General features: G+C 40.8%; 1 protein-coding gene across 3 annotated transcripts in view; it reads left to right on the top strand.

Moving 5' to 3' along the window:
• Positions 1-16037, top strand: part of cadpsa (Ca2+-dependent activator protein for secretion a) — a 628699-nt gene that overhangs the window by 276570 nt on the left and 336092 nt on the right. For all 3 annotated transcript variants that reach the window (XM_060835662.1, XM_060835661.1, XM_060835663.1), the window contains exons 5-6: positions 3236-3472; positions 6927-7048. In XM_060835662.1, coding sequence (XP_060691645.1) covers positions 3236-3472; positions 6927-7048 — 359 coding nt within the window. The remainder of the gene's footprint in view (positions 1-3235; positions 3473-6926; positions 7049-16037) is intronic.

The raw sequence follows: 16037 nt of genomic DNA, 5'->3' as shown, positions 1-16037 counted from the left end.
AACAACTGTATTAATATGTAAAGACATGTCCTCCACATATGAAAATAATAAGTTTAAGTCTGGTAGACATTTTGAATTACTTGGAAGCTGAAAGCCTATTGATTCCCCTTGTTTTCTCCATTGTAGTATGTCTCATATCTGATACTTGTATGCTGTATTGGATCTACAGCATTATTGAAGCCCAACTTAATGTCAAATACTTTATATGCACAACACTATGCAATCATACCTACAGAAGCACTTTGGGCAGGTAAATTGCAGGAAGGACCAAAGAGCCCACAAAAAATTGGACAACAATCAATCTGGGGTTGAAATTTCTTGTCAGTTGTTCCCACTCCATTTTGCTGCTGGAAAAATTGCTTTACCAGACAGTGGTCTGATAGTTATTTGTGATTTCCAGGAATATGTATTTTTAAAAAACACTGTTCTAAATGTGAGCAATGTACATGTACAATGTTTGCAATTTCAATGTTATTTTTATTTTTGAAAGCCAATATTATTACGATTCATGTTTCTTCACAGTAAGTACCAAAAGAACTTTTCTCTCATTTATAAGTTCAGTCCTTTCCCTCCCTAGATGTGGCTATTCCTCTATAATTGGCTTAAGTGCTTTCACAATGATAGGATACCACTCAAAAAGCCGTTTGGTGGGTGGTGTTGAGCTTCTGCAGTGTTTTTGGAGTTCCACCAGCTGGACAAGTGGGAGTATTCCATTACAATCCTCACTTATGCTTTGGGGAGTCATGAGGCGAGTTACTCACTGCAGAGATCCCAGTCTCTGACCTGTTCTTCCAGCCACAGTAAAGTATATGTGCGTGTGTGTGTGTCTAGTACAGTTTCTGCATAAACCTCAGAATGTGGATCGTGAGAGATTCAGAAATGGGCCGTTGAATGACGTGGGACAATAGTTAAATTTTCTTTTGTTGGGAATGGTCATTGCCTGGCACCTGAATGACACAAGGGTTACTTACCACTGATCAGCCTAATCCCGAATTATGTCAAGATCTTTCTGCATATTGGCACTAAGTAAATGGGGATTTGCTTTGCATACTCTATTTTCAGCACATCTGACATACTAATTTTAGACATGAGGCCATGTAATGGTTTTATGATTATACGAGCTGTGATAATACAATTTTAATTTTAGAGTGGTGCTGGAAATTCTTGTTGAAGGGCTTTTGCCCGAAATGTTGATTTTCCTGTTCCTTGGATGCTGCCTGACCTGCTGTGCCTTTCCAGCACCACTCTAATCTCCAGTATCTGCAGTACCCACCTCCGCCTACACTTTTAATTTAATCTAGTGTTTTAAACTTTATACACAACAATCTTCATTGAATCATGCAACATCAATGTTCAACTTAAAGGTTTAAAAAGGCTAATCAGTAATGAAAATGGACAATGATATCATTGTCAAGCATGGAGCTGAGTTGCCTCTTCTCGGGAAGGTTTGTGAATGTGGTATACAATGGGAAGGTAACGGACAGTAGAGATTACTTTAAAATGACAAAATTAGTGTGATATGTTTATAATTTGGAAGTTTAGTCCATGATTTATAAGAAGTAATTTTTGTGAAGAATGACAATTATTTCATGCAAAGTCAATACTTTCCTCTTGAGAGTCAGAGTTGTACAACACGGAAACAGACCCTTCAGACCAGCTCGTCCATATAAGCCAACTTAATCTAGTCCCACTTGCCAGCACTTGGCCCATATCCCTCTCGACTCTTCCGATTATATACCCATCTAGATGCCTTTTAAATGCTGTAATTACACGGCACTTTCTCTGACAGCTCTTTCCATACATGCACCACCCTCTGTGAGAAACAGTTGCCCCTTAGGTCCCTTTTATTTCTTTCCTTTTTCACCCTGAACTTACGCCCTCTAGTTCTGCATTCCCACCCCAGGGAAAAGACTCTGTCTATTTATCCAATCCATGCCCCTCATGATTTTATTAACCTCTAAAAGTCACCCCTCAGCCTCCAACACTCCAGGGAAAACAACCTCAGCCTATTCATCTTCTCCCTATAGCTCAAATCCTCCAACCCTGGAAACATCCTTGTAAATCTTTTCAGAACCCTTTCAAGGTTCACAACATCCTTCCAATAGGGAGGAGACCAGAATTGCACACAATATTCTAACAGTGGCTGAACCCTATGACCTGTACACCTGCAACATGATGTCCCAATTCCTGTGCTCAATACTCTGACCAATAAAGAAAAGCATACCAAACTGTTTCTTCACTATCCTATCTACCTGCAACTCTACTTTCAATGAACTACGAACCTACACTCCAAGGACTCTTTGTTCAGCAACACGCCTCAAGATCTTACAATTAAGTGTATACGTCCTGCTAAGATTTGCTTTTCCAAAATGCAGCACCTAGCATTCATCTAAACTAAACTCCATGTGCCACTCCTCAGCCCACTGACCCATATAAATAAGATCCCATTGTAATCTGAGGTAATCTTCTTCGATGTCCACTACACCTCCAATTTTGGTGTCATTTCCAAACTTACTAACTGCACCTCCTAGGTTCACATCCAAATCATTTATATAAATGATGAAAAGCAGTGGACCCAGCACTGATCCTTGAGGCACACCACTGGTCACAGGCCTCCAGTCTGATAAACAATCCTCCACCACCGCCCTCTGTCTTCTACCTTTGAGCCAGTTCTGTATCCAAATGGCTAGGTCTCCCTGTATTCCGTGAGATCTAACCTTGCTGATCAGTCTCCCATGAGGAACCTTGTCGACTGCCCTAATGAAGTCCATTTGGATCATGTCCACCACTCTGCCCTCATCAATCCTCTTTGTTATTTCTTCAAAAAACTCAATCAAGTTTGTGAGACATGATTTCCCACGCACAAAGCCATGCTGGCTATCCCAAATCAGTCCTTGCTTTTCCAAAAACATGTAGATCCTGACTCTCAGGGTTCCCTTCAACAACTTTCCCACCACCAATGTCAGGCTCACTGGTCTATAGTTCCTGGCTTTTCCTTACTCCTTTCTTAAATAGTGGCACCATGTTAGGCAACCTCATGTCTTCTGGCACCTCTCCTGTGACTATCGATGATCCAGATGTCTCAGCAAGAGGCCCAGCAATCACTTCTCTAGCTTCATGCAGAGTTCTAGGGTACACCTGATCAGGTCCTGGGGATTTATCCACTTCTATGCATTTCAAAGTCGTCTAGCTTAATGCAGTGATATTGCATAACATTTTTGCCATTATTTCCTAGGAACGCAAGTTTCTAAAATTTGTTTCAAAAGAAATGGAGAACATGTTTATTGAGGAGCTTAAGTCATCTGTAAATCTATTGATGGCAAATCTGGAGAGTATGCCTGTTTCAAAAGGAGGCTCGGAATTCAAGCTTCAGAAGCTGAAACGCAGTCATAATACCTCTATCATTGACATGGGCGAGGAAAATGAAAACCAGCTCTCCAAATCTGATGTTGTGCTGTCTTTTACACTTGAGGTGAGAAGGTAGCAAGTATGAGTTTTGTATTGTAAGCTGTAAAATTACAATAATATAATTCGCCAAATACGTTTTCTTGCTTTTCCCATTTTGCGATATCATTTGAGCCTAATTTAGGTTTGCCATAGAATAGCTGACTGGTTTATGTCAGGCCTTTGGCTGAGAAATTAAAATTGTTGTTAACCTTCTTTGATTCTTTCCTGGGATGTAGATATTGCTGGCAAAGCCAGCTTTTTTTTTAATATATTGTTTAATAGCCATTGAACTGAGTGGCTATTGTGAAGGTATTTCAGAAAGCAATTAAGAGTCAACAATTTTGTGTATATAAACCGGATCAACAAAGTACAACAGATTTCCTTCTCTAATAGTCTCACAGTTCACTCTTATTGAGACTAATTCCAAATTTTATTAATTGAATTGAGGTTCCCTAGCTACTATGTTGTGAGTTGAATCTGTATCCCCTGTGTTTATCCTGGGCCTTTGGATTGCTTGTTCAGTGGCATTACCACAACGCCACCATCTCCTTTTCCAGAGTCCTTTTGTACACAGAATCTACAGTTCCATCTCCAACCTTCCTTTCCTCGCCAAAGACCTCAAATGTGTTGTTACCTCTCAAATATGTGCAAGTATTCTCACTAGATTTTTCAGTCACTTGTTGAGACCGAGGCTGGTGGATGAACTGTTTCCTTGGCAAGTTTCAATCCTCCAGCTGTTGCAACAAGTTTTAAAATGCAACCAGGTTGAGAATATAGCCAATTATATCATTGAATTCATGAAAAACAAAGCATAAGTCACTAATTGTCTCACTTGACATTTTCGATTGTGCAGTCGTTCTGCACATGCACGAGCTGTTGGCACTGAGATATCTTCCTGGAACAGCTGCATTGACTGAACTGCCTTTGCTTCAGGCAGAGGAGTAGATTCCAAAGAACTCCTCTTCAGAAGCTCTCTCAAAGTGGTAAAGATGATTCTCAGTGGGATTTCTACTCCAGAGCTTTACCACGAGATATGGTAAAGGAAGGAAGATAGAAGAATCGCGTGTTGCTCTGCAGAGAAGTAGTGAATGGCCCCATGAAGTCTCCCTGTTCCTTGCACGTCCCACATTGTTGCTATTGCATTCAGTGCCTTTCCTGAGCAAAGTGTCCGTTGTTTAACGGTTAAAGGTATATTTCATGGGTCCACATTTTTATACATTTCTTCATCACCTACTGGGCCACACTTTCAAAACACTGAAACAATCCTCATTGAAGTCAGGTGATGGTGACCATAATAAGTGCCCTTCTAATCCATCTAAATTTGTCTTCAAGCTTAAATAGTATTGACCATGTCCTCCTCCAATACCTCTCTTCCATCATCCAAATGATTCGGTGGTGCCAGTGTTGGACTGGGGTGGACAATGTTAAAAATCACACCACACCAGGTTATAGTCTAACAGGTTTAATTGGAAGCACTAGCTTTCAAGGCGCTGTCCCTTCATCAGGTGGTTGTGGGCCGGGACCATAAGACACAGAATTTGTTGTAAAAGGATTACAGTGTCATGGATCTCTAATGATATATAAACAAGTTTAGATTAAGTCTTTCATCTGATGAAGGGGCAGCGCCTCGAAAGCTAGTGCTTCCAAATAAACCTGTTGGACTATAACCTGGCGTTGTGTGATTTTTAACATCATCCAAATGGATAGGACTACATTTGCCTGCGACTTCCATTTTCATCTATCCAATATAATTAATGAATCACCATCAACTGCTCACCTTCCTGCTCCCACTTCTTTTATTTCTGATGTTCTTCAAATATCTATCATTGGCCATTGGCCCTGTCCTATTTTCCATCTACATCCTGCCCTTTCATGACAATAGCGTCAGTGTTCACACATATACTGATAACATGGAGCTCCATCTTATCTTTCTTGATTCCTCCATTCTCTAACTTATCACACTGCTTGCCTGACAGTTACTACCTAGATAGGCAGAAATTTCCTGTAGTTAGCTATTGAGAAAACCGAAGCGGTTGCCTTTGGCCTTGCTACTTTGGATTGACAGAAGTTGAATTAAAATAAATGATTGCAAACAGGGTTAAAAAAAATCCGCTGAAAATTTATATGATGGAAATATTGTTGCATTTGTTTATTGAATGCTATATTGAAGTTTGGTGTTGAATAATGCATCATTTTGATTTTATTTACACAAGAATGAAATAATTTCCTTCCTGACTCTCTCAGCTTTGACTAAAATTGTACAATTTTGAATAGGTTCTAATCGACATGAGTCTATGAAACTGCTTAAAAACTGGCTTTACTTGCAGTGTAAAGAGGCTTCAAATCTGGTACTTTAAGCAAAAAGAGTCATATTTATGCAGTGGCTGATGTCTTCACAAGGTTGTGGATGAGACATATTGTTAATTTGTGCTTGAATTATGAATGCTCAGTGCTCGGTCCAGGGATTTCAGATATATCCTCACCATTGGTATATTTTGTTTGGATAAACCTTCACATAAACCACATCATCCACTGACATTTCCGCCACCTCCAACGGACCCCACCACCAGGGATATATTTCCCTCCCCAACCATTTCCGCTTTCCGCAAAGACCGTTCCCTCCATAACTACCTGGTCAGGTCCACGCTCCCCCCCCCCCCACCCCTCCCAACAACCCACCCTCCCCTCCCACTGCAGGAATTGCAAAACCTACGCCCACACCTCCTCCCTCACCTCCATCCAAGGCCCCAAAGGAGCCTTCCACATCCATCAAAGTTTTACCTGCACACCCACCAATATCATTTATTGTATCCGTTGCTCCCGATGCGGTCTCCTCTACATTGGGAAGACTTGACGCCTCCTCGCAGAGCGCTTTAGGGAACATCTCTGGGACACCCGCACCAATCAACCACATGCCCTGTGGTCCAACATTTCAACTCCCCCTCCCACTCTGCCGAGGGCATGCAGGTCCTCATCCCCCTCCACCACCGCTCCCTCACCACCCAATGCCTGGAGGAAAAACACCTCATCTTCCACTTCGGAACACTTCAACCCCATGGCATCAATGTGGACTTGACCAGTTTCCTCATTTTCCCTTCTCCCACCTCACCCCAGTTTCAAGCTTCTAGCTCAGCACCGTCCCCATGACCTGTCCTCTCTTCCTTTCCACCTATCCACTCCACCCTCCTTTCTGATCTATCCCCTTCATCTCCATCCCCATTCACCTATTGTACTCTATGCTACTTTCTCCCCACCCCCACCCCCCTCTCATTTATCTCTCCACCCTGGAGGCTCCCTGCCTCTATTCCTGATGAGGGGCTTTTGCCCGAAACGTCGATTTTCCTGCTCCTCGGATACTGCCTGAACTGCTGTGCTTTTCCAGCACCACTCTAATCTAGACTGTATTTTGTTCGGATGTGTACAGATTGCAATGACTTGAAAAATTGAAGTTGCAATATTAAATTTGTTTTGTTTTATAGGTCGTAATCATGGAAGTGCAAGGTCTAAAGTCTTTAGCACCAAATCGCATTGTGTATTGTACAATGGAAGTGGAAGGAGGAGAGAAACTGCAAACTGATCAGGCCGAAGCTTCTAAACCAACGTGAGTGACTTTGTAATATTCTTTCACATATGTTGTGTTGCTAACTTTTCTTCCAGTTATATTCTATATGCCTTCTCTAGACTGAGATTTGATTCTTTTATGTTAGGGAAGTTCAGAAATATACATGGGCATTAAGTGAAAGATTAATGATTTCTATTGACTCTGTGGCTCTGTCATATACATTATGGGAAACTTATTTGCTGTTCTGTTTCTTTTGTTTTTGAAGAGGTGACTAACATAGTAGACAGGGATTTCTACAAAGCATTTGATAAAGTTAGTAGTCTGTGAGCAAACTTTGAAGCCTGTGAAATTGAAATAGTTATTGAATTGGTGAAGAAATTGACTAAGCAGTAGGATATGATGAATCGGGAGAATGACAGGCCCTGTGATTAGCGGGAGTGAATGGGGATATGATCTGTGACACTAAGATCTGTGTTGGGCCTTCAATTATTTACCGTGTTTTATTAATGACAGGTCTTTATTAGAAAGTTACTTTTTCAAACATGTTGATGACACTCTGATAGACAGCATTGTAAGCAGTGCACATGAAAAATAATATTCCAGATATATTAATAGATTAATAAATATTAATAGGGGAAGACGATGCCTCGTGGTATTATCACTGGACGGTTAATGCAGAGACCTAGATAATGTTCTAGGGACCTAGTTTCAAATCCTGCTATGGCAGATGGTAGAATTTGCATTCAATAAGAATCTGGAATTAAGAGGCTTATGATGAGCTTAGTCAATTGTCAGAGAAACCCATCTGGTTCACTTATGTCCTTTGGGGAAGGAAAATGCTATCCTTACCTGGTCTGGCCTACATGTGACTCCAGGTACACAGCAATGTGTGGTTGACTCTCAACTGGCCTCGAGGCAATTTGGGTTGGACAATAAATGCTGGCCTAGTCAGCGACACCTACATCCTGTGAATGAATAAAAACATTTAGTGAAAAAACAAATCTGGCAAATGGATTTCAATGTAAGCAAATGTAAGGTCACCACTTTACAGAAAGTACAGAACAGGATAATTTCTCAATGCGGAAGTGCTAGATACAGAGGATGTCTGTGTACCTAGATCATTATAATGTTATGAACAGATCGAAAATAATCAAAAAAAGGTAATAGAATTTTGACCCTTATATGTTCTTGTATTTTATATATAAATTATGTCCAGGTATACCAAACTCTGGTTTGGCCATGACTGAAAAACGATAAACTGTTCTGGGAACCACACGTCAGGAAGGATTTTCAGGGGTCCCAGATTTACAAACGTCTGACTTACAAACACTCATGCAAGAGTATTTTAAGATTAATTTTAAAGATCCGGCACACAAACCGTTCCTTTACTTAACAAAAAGTTTCTTTATATTGTCCAGCATAATGACTAGATTAGCTTCCCTACATTGTGGAAACAGGCCCTTCGGCCCAACGATTCCACACCGACCCACCGAAGAGTAACCCACCAAGGCCCATTTCCCTTGAATGCATCTAACACTATGGGCAATTTAGCATGGCCAATTCACCTGACCTGTACATTTTTAGACTGTGGGAGGAAACCAGAGCACCTGGAGGAAAACCACACAGACACAGGGAGGCTGGAATTGAACCTGGGTCCCTGGCGCTGTGAGGCAGCAGTGCTAACCACTGAGCCACCATTCTGTGTTGCAAATAGACTCCAGAACTGAAGCCTTTCACAACCTGGGGACGTGTGTATTGGCCTTGGAAGGAATTCAGTGTTGATTAACACTGCTTCTAAAAGTTAAAATACGAGGAGAGATTAGACAAACTAGAATTTGTGTTTCCTGGAATCTAGAAGAGTAAGTGGTGATATGGTCAAAATTTTCAATCTGTTCAGAGGATTTTATCAAATAGATGAGAGAATGAAAACAAGTCGGGCAGTATCCGCAGAGAGAGAAAGACAATAAGAGCTAAATCTTCCTTTTTTTTTGGAAAAGAGTCAGTTATGTTGACTATTTTCATGTGTGTTATTTACCACAAGGTCGAGTGAGATCTCTCACTGTATCTTAGCAAACTTCCCATCCAATTCTAGCTCCATCTTACCAAGTATTGTTCTGGATATCTGTTGAAAGATTAATATCCTTGGCACCTATGCCATTTTAAAATTGGCATTGCCCATCACTGACAACTGAATGGCACAACAGACTCAAAGCCATGCTACATATTGCACATAGCTGGCATGAATGAGAGTACTTTGCATATATAACCATATTCTCTCACCTTAGTCACTGTTTAACCAACAGGTTACACAGTTTACTTGTCCTTTGCTACTTTCCATCTAAACACCCTCTGTAAGTCACTGCTACTCTGTATCCAATCTCCATTGGCGACCCAAATTTGATCATTGTCAACTGGGGAATATCACATATCGGCAAACAGTTAGACAATTCCAAACATGAGTTTTTGTTTATAGCCAGAGAAAGCAGAAAGAAATGAAAGCTATACATGCTGCAGTTCACCCCCATGATGGAAACCAAGTGCAAACATATGATTAATGATGACTTTATATTCCATTATGATCTGCTGCACTCCATCTGTTGGAAGCAGGTGTCCTTTTAGGTTCTGTCTGGCTTGTGGCACCTGAGGCCAGCTGAGCTGTGTCATGTACATGGACAGCTTCCTACTCCCTAGTGCCTTCGTCCTCCTCCTCGGACGATTACTCCCTTTTCTACAGTTCTTTAGCATCCAGAACATCACTTTATTGCCTTCTCCAATTGTACAAAGTACAGCATGCCAGGATTATGTAGCATGCACTATCCTGGCTACACTGCCCCAGCATCTTCCACCCTCCCCCAAGCATTAGAACTTCACTTTCAGCAGCCTACTGTCTGCTGTAGGTCTAGATCAGGTCAGTTGTCACAGCATGTGCACCATCTTGTGGAAGTGCTACACAGGCTGATTGTTCAATGCATTACATCAAAAAGGGAGTGCCTGTTGTACTCTGAGCCCCTTCCCCTCCCATTCTTACATCAATCATCCAGATTGTCCCTGCATTTCATGCACCAAAGCACTCATGACATGGTGCAAATGCCTTCATCAGTATTTGAATACTAAGCGTGTTCATTCATCACACATTGAAAATGTTCAAAGATGTGAATGGAGTTTAAAATGTAGCTGCAGTTTGCAAACTTGTTTCTCTGTCTTCTCCACTTCAGTGCACTGGCATCCATAGAACTTTGATCTGTGCTTTTGTCCATTAAACTGACATAGACTTTGCTCACCCTTGGTGTTTTTCCAGCCCTTTTACCATTGTAGTTAGTACCTACAGATACTAGGCATTCGATAATACTTCCATCTCTGAATCTCCCAGTGCCAACATCCTGGCCATTACAATTGACCAAAAAATAAACTGGACCAGCTATATAAATACTGTGGCTAGAAGACCAGGTTAAAACAAAGGTTTTCAACCACTGTGCCTTAGCAAGATGAGAAGTGTGCTGCAAAATTCTCAGGATACAGCGCCACTTCACGTAGTTTTTGTTACCATACATGAACAAAGATTTGGCACCGTGCATGTGTGAACATTTGACCACTAATTATGCAGCACGTGCACAGGCCCAAGCATTTGGTCTGAGCGTAGGCGATGATTGATGATCATATCTCTGGGATGAGAAGAACTGTGTATGTGTGGTAAAGAGGCACACAGTTGTTAAATGATGGTTAAACTAGCTAGCCTGCCTGAACATATCTCTACATTAGCATTGATTTTAATGTGAATGTTTTTAGATTTTTATTTATTAAAGTTGCTGATCTAAGTCTTAGAATAGATTCTCAGCAGAAAAGGAGAAGTTGTTGTATGCTTGTTTTATGCATTCTGTTGCGAACCTCTCCAGTAAGATTAGATTAGACTTACAGTGTGGAAACAGGCCCTTCGGCCCAACAAGTCCACACCGACCCGCCGAAGCGCAACCCACCCATACCCCTACATTTACCCCTTACCTAACACTACGGGCAATTTAGCTTGGCCAATTCACCTGACCCGCACATCTTTGTGACTGTGGGAGGAAACCGGAGCACCCGGAGGAAACCCACGCAGACACGGGGAGAACGTGCAAACTCCACACAGTCAGTCGCCTGAGTCGGGAATTGAACCCGGGTCTACAGGCGCTGTGAGGAAGCAGTGCTAACCACTGTGCCACCGTGCCGCCCACAAAGAGTAATCATCGTATATAAAAGTAAATGTGCCAATTATGAGTAATCATTTCAACAAAAAAAGTGGATGTGTCATAGAGTTGTTTGTGTCATTGCAGTGACCCTTGATGCTGGACAGGTTGGGAACCACTAGATAAAGGCTAGAAATTCTGCAGCGAGTAACTTACCTCCTGTACCCCAATGCCTGCCACCATCCATGAGGCACCAGTTAGGAGTGTGATTGAACACTCTCTACTTGTCTGGATGAGTGCAATGCGAACTACACTCAAGAAATGTAATGCTACCTCGGACAAAATCGTCTGCTTGATTGGTATCTCACTTTGAACATTCGCTCCTTTTTCCACTAATGTACAGTGGCAGCAATGTATAACATCTGAAAAGTGCAACACAAAATTCACCAGGCTCCTTTGACAGCGTCTTCTAAAGTCAAATTTAGAAGACCCTAAAGTTAGAGGTCTTCTGACTCGACCACAAGTCAAGGTTAGAAGTTCCTTCTAAGCCACACTTCATTTTGATTTGGAACTTATCAAATACTCTGTCATTGTGTATTACTCTTGGAGCTTCCGTCCCAAAACCACTGTGAGTGTCACTACACGACATAGACTGCAATGGTTCATGTCTCACACAGGCCCTCAGTCTGCTCCTTTCTAATCATTTTGTCATATTTGCCTGCTGCCTTTCACCTACAGGTCTTAATGTTAGTGAGAATGTCAGACTCAGACCAGTCATTCTCAGAGTCCAAGAGATCTGGAGTTCTGAGAAATGGAAGCAAATGTGTTCTCCCAGGAGAGGCAGAAAAAAAATCTTCCCACAGTTTCTGAGCTGTGAGACCCAAAATATTGAGGTAGAAGCCTCTGCATGGAGTTTTATATCTATTTGCAAGCTCTGAAGTCAATGTCTGAGAGTATGGGTGGAAGAAAGATGTGACAGTTGAATTTTCTGGCCCTCATTTGTAATGATGTCAGAGAAGCTATTCCTTTGTAGGAATCAGTAGCACCTTAAAGACTGTACAGTAATGATGTTGTAGACATTAATATGCTTTTGTACCTGTCATGAGCCATCAAGGTCACAGTATATATACTGTTATTTATCATTGGAACAAACATGGTTGCCAAACAGGAAGTAACAAACTGGGAACAGACCATGTACTATGATGATGAAAAGTAACATGGTTCACCTCAAAGAGCAAATTACATTTTTTTTCTTTCTAATGAAGTCAGAGTGGGTCTGGTACCAGTCAATGCCGCCTTCTTCTCTATAGAATTATACTTGGTGTACAAGGTGGAGCAGGGGATAGATTATGTTGTACTCTGCACACAGATTTTTAGCTCCTGGGTTCAGGAAGTAGATAGCTGCTTGTCAAGGCTTTATTCTCATCACAGCCAATAAATCAATCAACCAAATAATGAGATTGGACTTGGATCCAGTGGTTAGTGAAATGGGCAGTGGTTGAAGGTAACTTGAATGAGATTGCTCGGTATCCATTTCTCAGTATAGCAACACCTACCAGATCTTTTGTTTTTTCTTTGGACCAGCAATTTAGTTTCAGCACATATGAAATGGTAGTGATAACAGGCAGAAGTACCAGAAATCCAATGAGCAATGATTGACTACCAGGGCACAGTTTGATACCCAAGGAAAATCAAGTTTATTTCAATTTCACACAAGAACTTATTGATTTCTGGGAAAGCGTACCCTAATTCAGCATATCCTTGCAATTCACGGAGGTAGATTTTTTTTAAAAATGAATTTGGGTCCGTTACCCTTCAAGGTTCACTGGCATCAGTGATTTCCATAAGCTGTCTGAGATCTTAATTTTATGGAAATTGTCTCACTCAGCCCTCTATCTGCTTATATTTGCATAACTCAGGGAGTTAAAAATAACATTTCCCTTCAATCTGAACAGGATTTCACATTTTCTGTAAGTAAGGCTTTTCCATCTACTTTGAGGAGAAAAAATTAAATATACAATGCAAAATATGGTTCATGTTGCTTTATTACACAGCAAGGTGATATGTATGGAGCAATAGGTTAAGATCAGAGTTGCTTCATTCAAACAGTACACCTTACACTGGAGTATTGCTGCTGTCATTGATTTTAAGTAGCTTCCTGTAGCCACATCATACATTGTTAAACACGGTAAAATAGAGTGTAATGTAGTAGACAGCAAATATCTGAATTCATTAGAAAGAAAAAAATGTCATTTGCTCTTTGAGGTGAACCATGGTACCTTTTCATCATCATAGTACATTGTCTGTTCCCTGTTTGTTATTTCCTGTTTGGTAACCATGTTTGTTCCAATGATAAATAACAGTACATATACTGTGACCTTGATGGCTCATGACACGTACAAAAGTATATTAATGTCTGCAACATCATTACTGTACATTGCCTGATGATATTTGATTTTGGTGGCTGACAAATAGGGAATACTGTGTAAATATGAACCAGGGCTGATTTCATAGTCATTGAATTATCACAACATTCAAGTGTAAAGTGGGTGGATTAAGGTATATTAACAGTGTGAGCTTTCAACCACACATTGAATATCTTATTAGAAATTTCTCAGAGGTTAATGTGATCACATTTTTATCATTGTGGTGAATACTTCTTGTGTTTTTTTGTTAAAAACAGTATGCAACTAATTACTGCATCACATTTCCAGACAAAAAGATAAGCACATTCTCAGTGTTCAGAAAGTATCAACAAATGTTGTTACTTTGCCAGCATGCTGGAAAGAAGGGTGAGTCACTTCTATTGTTAATAGAACAACCTTATTATTAATGGTTCCACTTTTACATTTGTGCTATATGCCAAATGAACAGTTCTCAAGGCCATGGTCTTGAATATAACCCACTACTGCCCTCGCTGTTTTCTGTGTAATGTTACAGCAGAAGGTTTGGTTAAAAATGAAAAGCTAAAATATCAATACATTCAATATTATATACTTCCAATAAGCTGTATTGTGAGAGTCTTATTTCGGAAGGCTATTGATAAAGTAATGTAGTGCTCTTGAGGTAGTTGGATAGATATTTTTGCCAGAGAGCAGGTGCACTAAACGTTCCTGGGATGCTGGAACTGTCTTGTGAAGAGAGATTGAGATTGTAAGTAATCTAAAAGTAGGCCTGTATTCTCTGGAGTTTCTATGAATGAGAGGTGATCTCATTGAAGTTGCAAAATACTTTAGTGATAGACAGGGTATGTGCAAGTAAGGTGATTCCCCTGAATGGGCAGTGTAGAACCTGGAGACACTATTGAAAATAAAGGGGATGCACTTCGACCAGAGATGAGGAGAAATTACTCAAAGGGTTGTGAACCTTTGGAATTCTCTACCACATAGAGCTATGGACATTCATTCTTTGAGTGTGTTTAAGGTGTAGATTTCTGATTGTGAAGGGTGTACAGAGTTATGGATATGAGGTAAGTAAAATTCATTAAAGTGTTCAATCAACCATGATCATATTGAAGGGCAGGATAGGCTCGATGAGCTGAATGGCCTACTCTTGTTCCTTTGTTCCTATAAATAAATTAATATGCAGGTGTTAGACATTTTACATTCTTAATTGTAATCTTTACTTTTTTCAGTCTTTGGTCTGGATTTTCCTCAGTTATCCCATTCCAAATAAGGCTCAGTCCAAGAACCAGCACTGAAACAATGGGCCAAATTGCCACCACCGTATTATTGTATGGTTCTGTGAAATCTGGCAGGATAATATCTTAACTAGTAGTAATAATTGCCCCAAGCCCAATTTTTCTCTTTTCTTTTCAGACCATTGCTAGCCATCTCTTAACAATGTAAATATTAGCTGTTCCGTGAGCAATTTGTAATTCCTGGTCAATTTCTTTCCCATCCACACCAACAAACGGCATTTTCTCAAATTTCTTGTAGACTCAGAATATTGCCAAGAGTTGATCTAAGTTTTGGAAATACTGAGGTCAGAAAAGAATCCTCATCTCCCTCCAATTGCCCTTAAAGTTTACTTTGGCCAAACTCTTAAAATAATTATTGTAATCTTTGCAGCTGTGTGGCTCTTTAATGTTTCTTCCCATTTCTTCAGGGGCAGGTATAGCATCAACCTGAACTTGCCAGTCAAGATAACTGGGAGAGTTGGCTAGCTAGGGTCATGACAGAGTTAGGACAGCACATAAGATCTTTCCCTGATCCAATCAAGATGATGAAAACAACTCCAGCAATTGTTTGGCACTCAACTGACAATTCTGGGAGCAGAAGTCAGAGGCTAATTGAAAATTGGATCTCCTGCCTGACAGCATAATTCCAACAATCTGCAGGATCTCACTTGTCACTGGAGAGGCAGTGGCATGGTGGTAATGCCACTGGACTAGTAATTCGGAAGCCCAGGCTAATGTTCTGAGGACATGGGTTTGAATCCCACTGTGGGATCCCATTAGGCAACACGGTGGCTCAGTAATTAGCACTGGTGCCTCACAGCACCTCACAGGAAGCTGAGTCCAATTCCACACTTGAGCAACTGTCTGTGTGGAGTTTGCATATTCTCTCTGTGTCTGTATGGGTTTCCTCCAGGTGCTCCCGTTTCCTTCAACAATCCAAAGATGTGCAAGTTAGAGGGATTGGCAATGGGAAATTGCCCATAGTGTTCAGAAGCTAGGTGGATTAGCCATGGGAATTGCAGTATTACAAGAATGGGGTGGGTCTGGGTGGGGTGTTCATTGGCAGGTCAGTGTAGACTTGATGGGCAGAATGGGCTGCTTCTTTGACAAATGGAGAAATTTAAATTCAAAAGAAACTAGAATAAACAGCTAATCTAATTGCAGTCATGTCGAATGCCTTAAAGTT

Source organism: Hemiscyllium ocellatum, chromosome 14 (genome assembly GCF_020745735.1).
Source record: "Hemiscyllium ocellatum isolate sHemOce1 chromosome 14, sHemOce1.pat.X.cur, whole genome shotgun sequence".
In the NCBI taxonomy this organism is placed as follows: domain Eukaryota; kingdom Metazoa; phylum Chordata; class Chondrichthyes; order Orectolobiformes; family Hemiscylliidae; genus Hemiscyllium; species Hemiscyllium ocellatum.
Note: the sequence above shows the minus strand (reverse complement) of the source record. Positions and strands in the feature narration are given on the sequence as shown.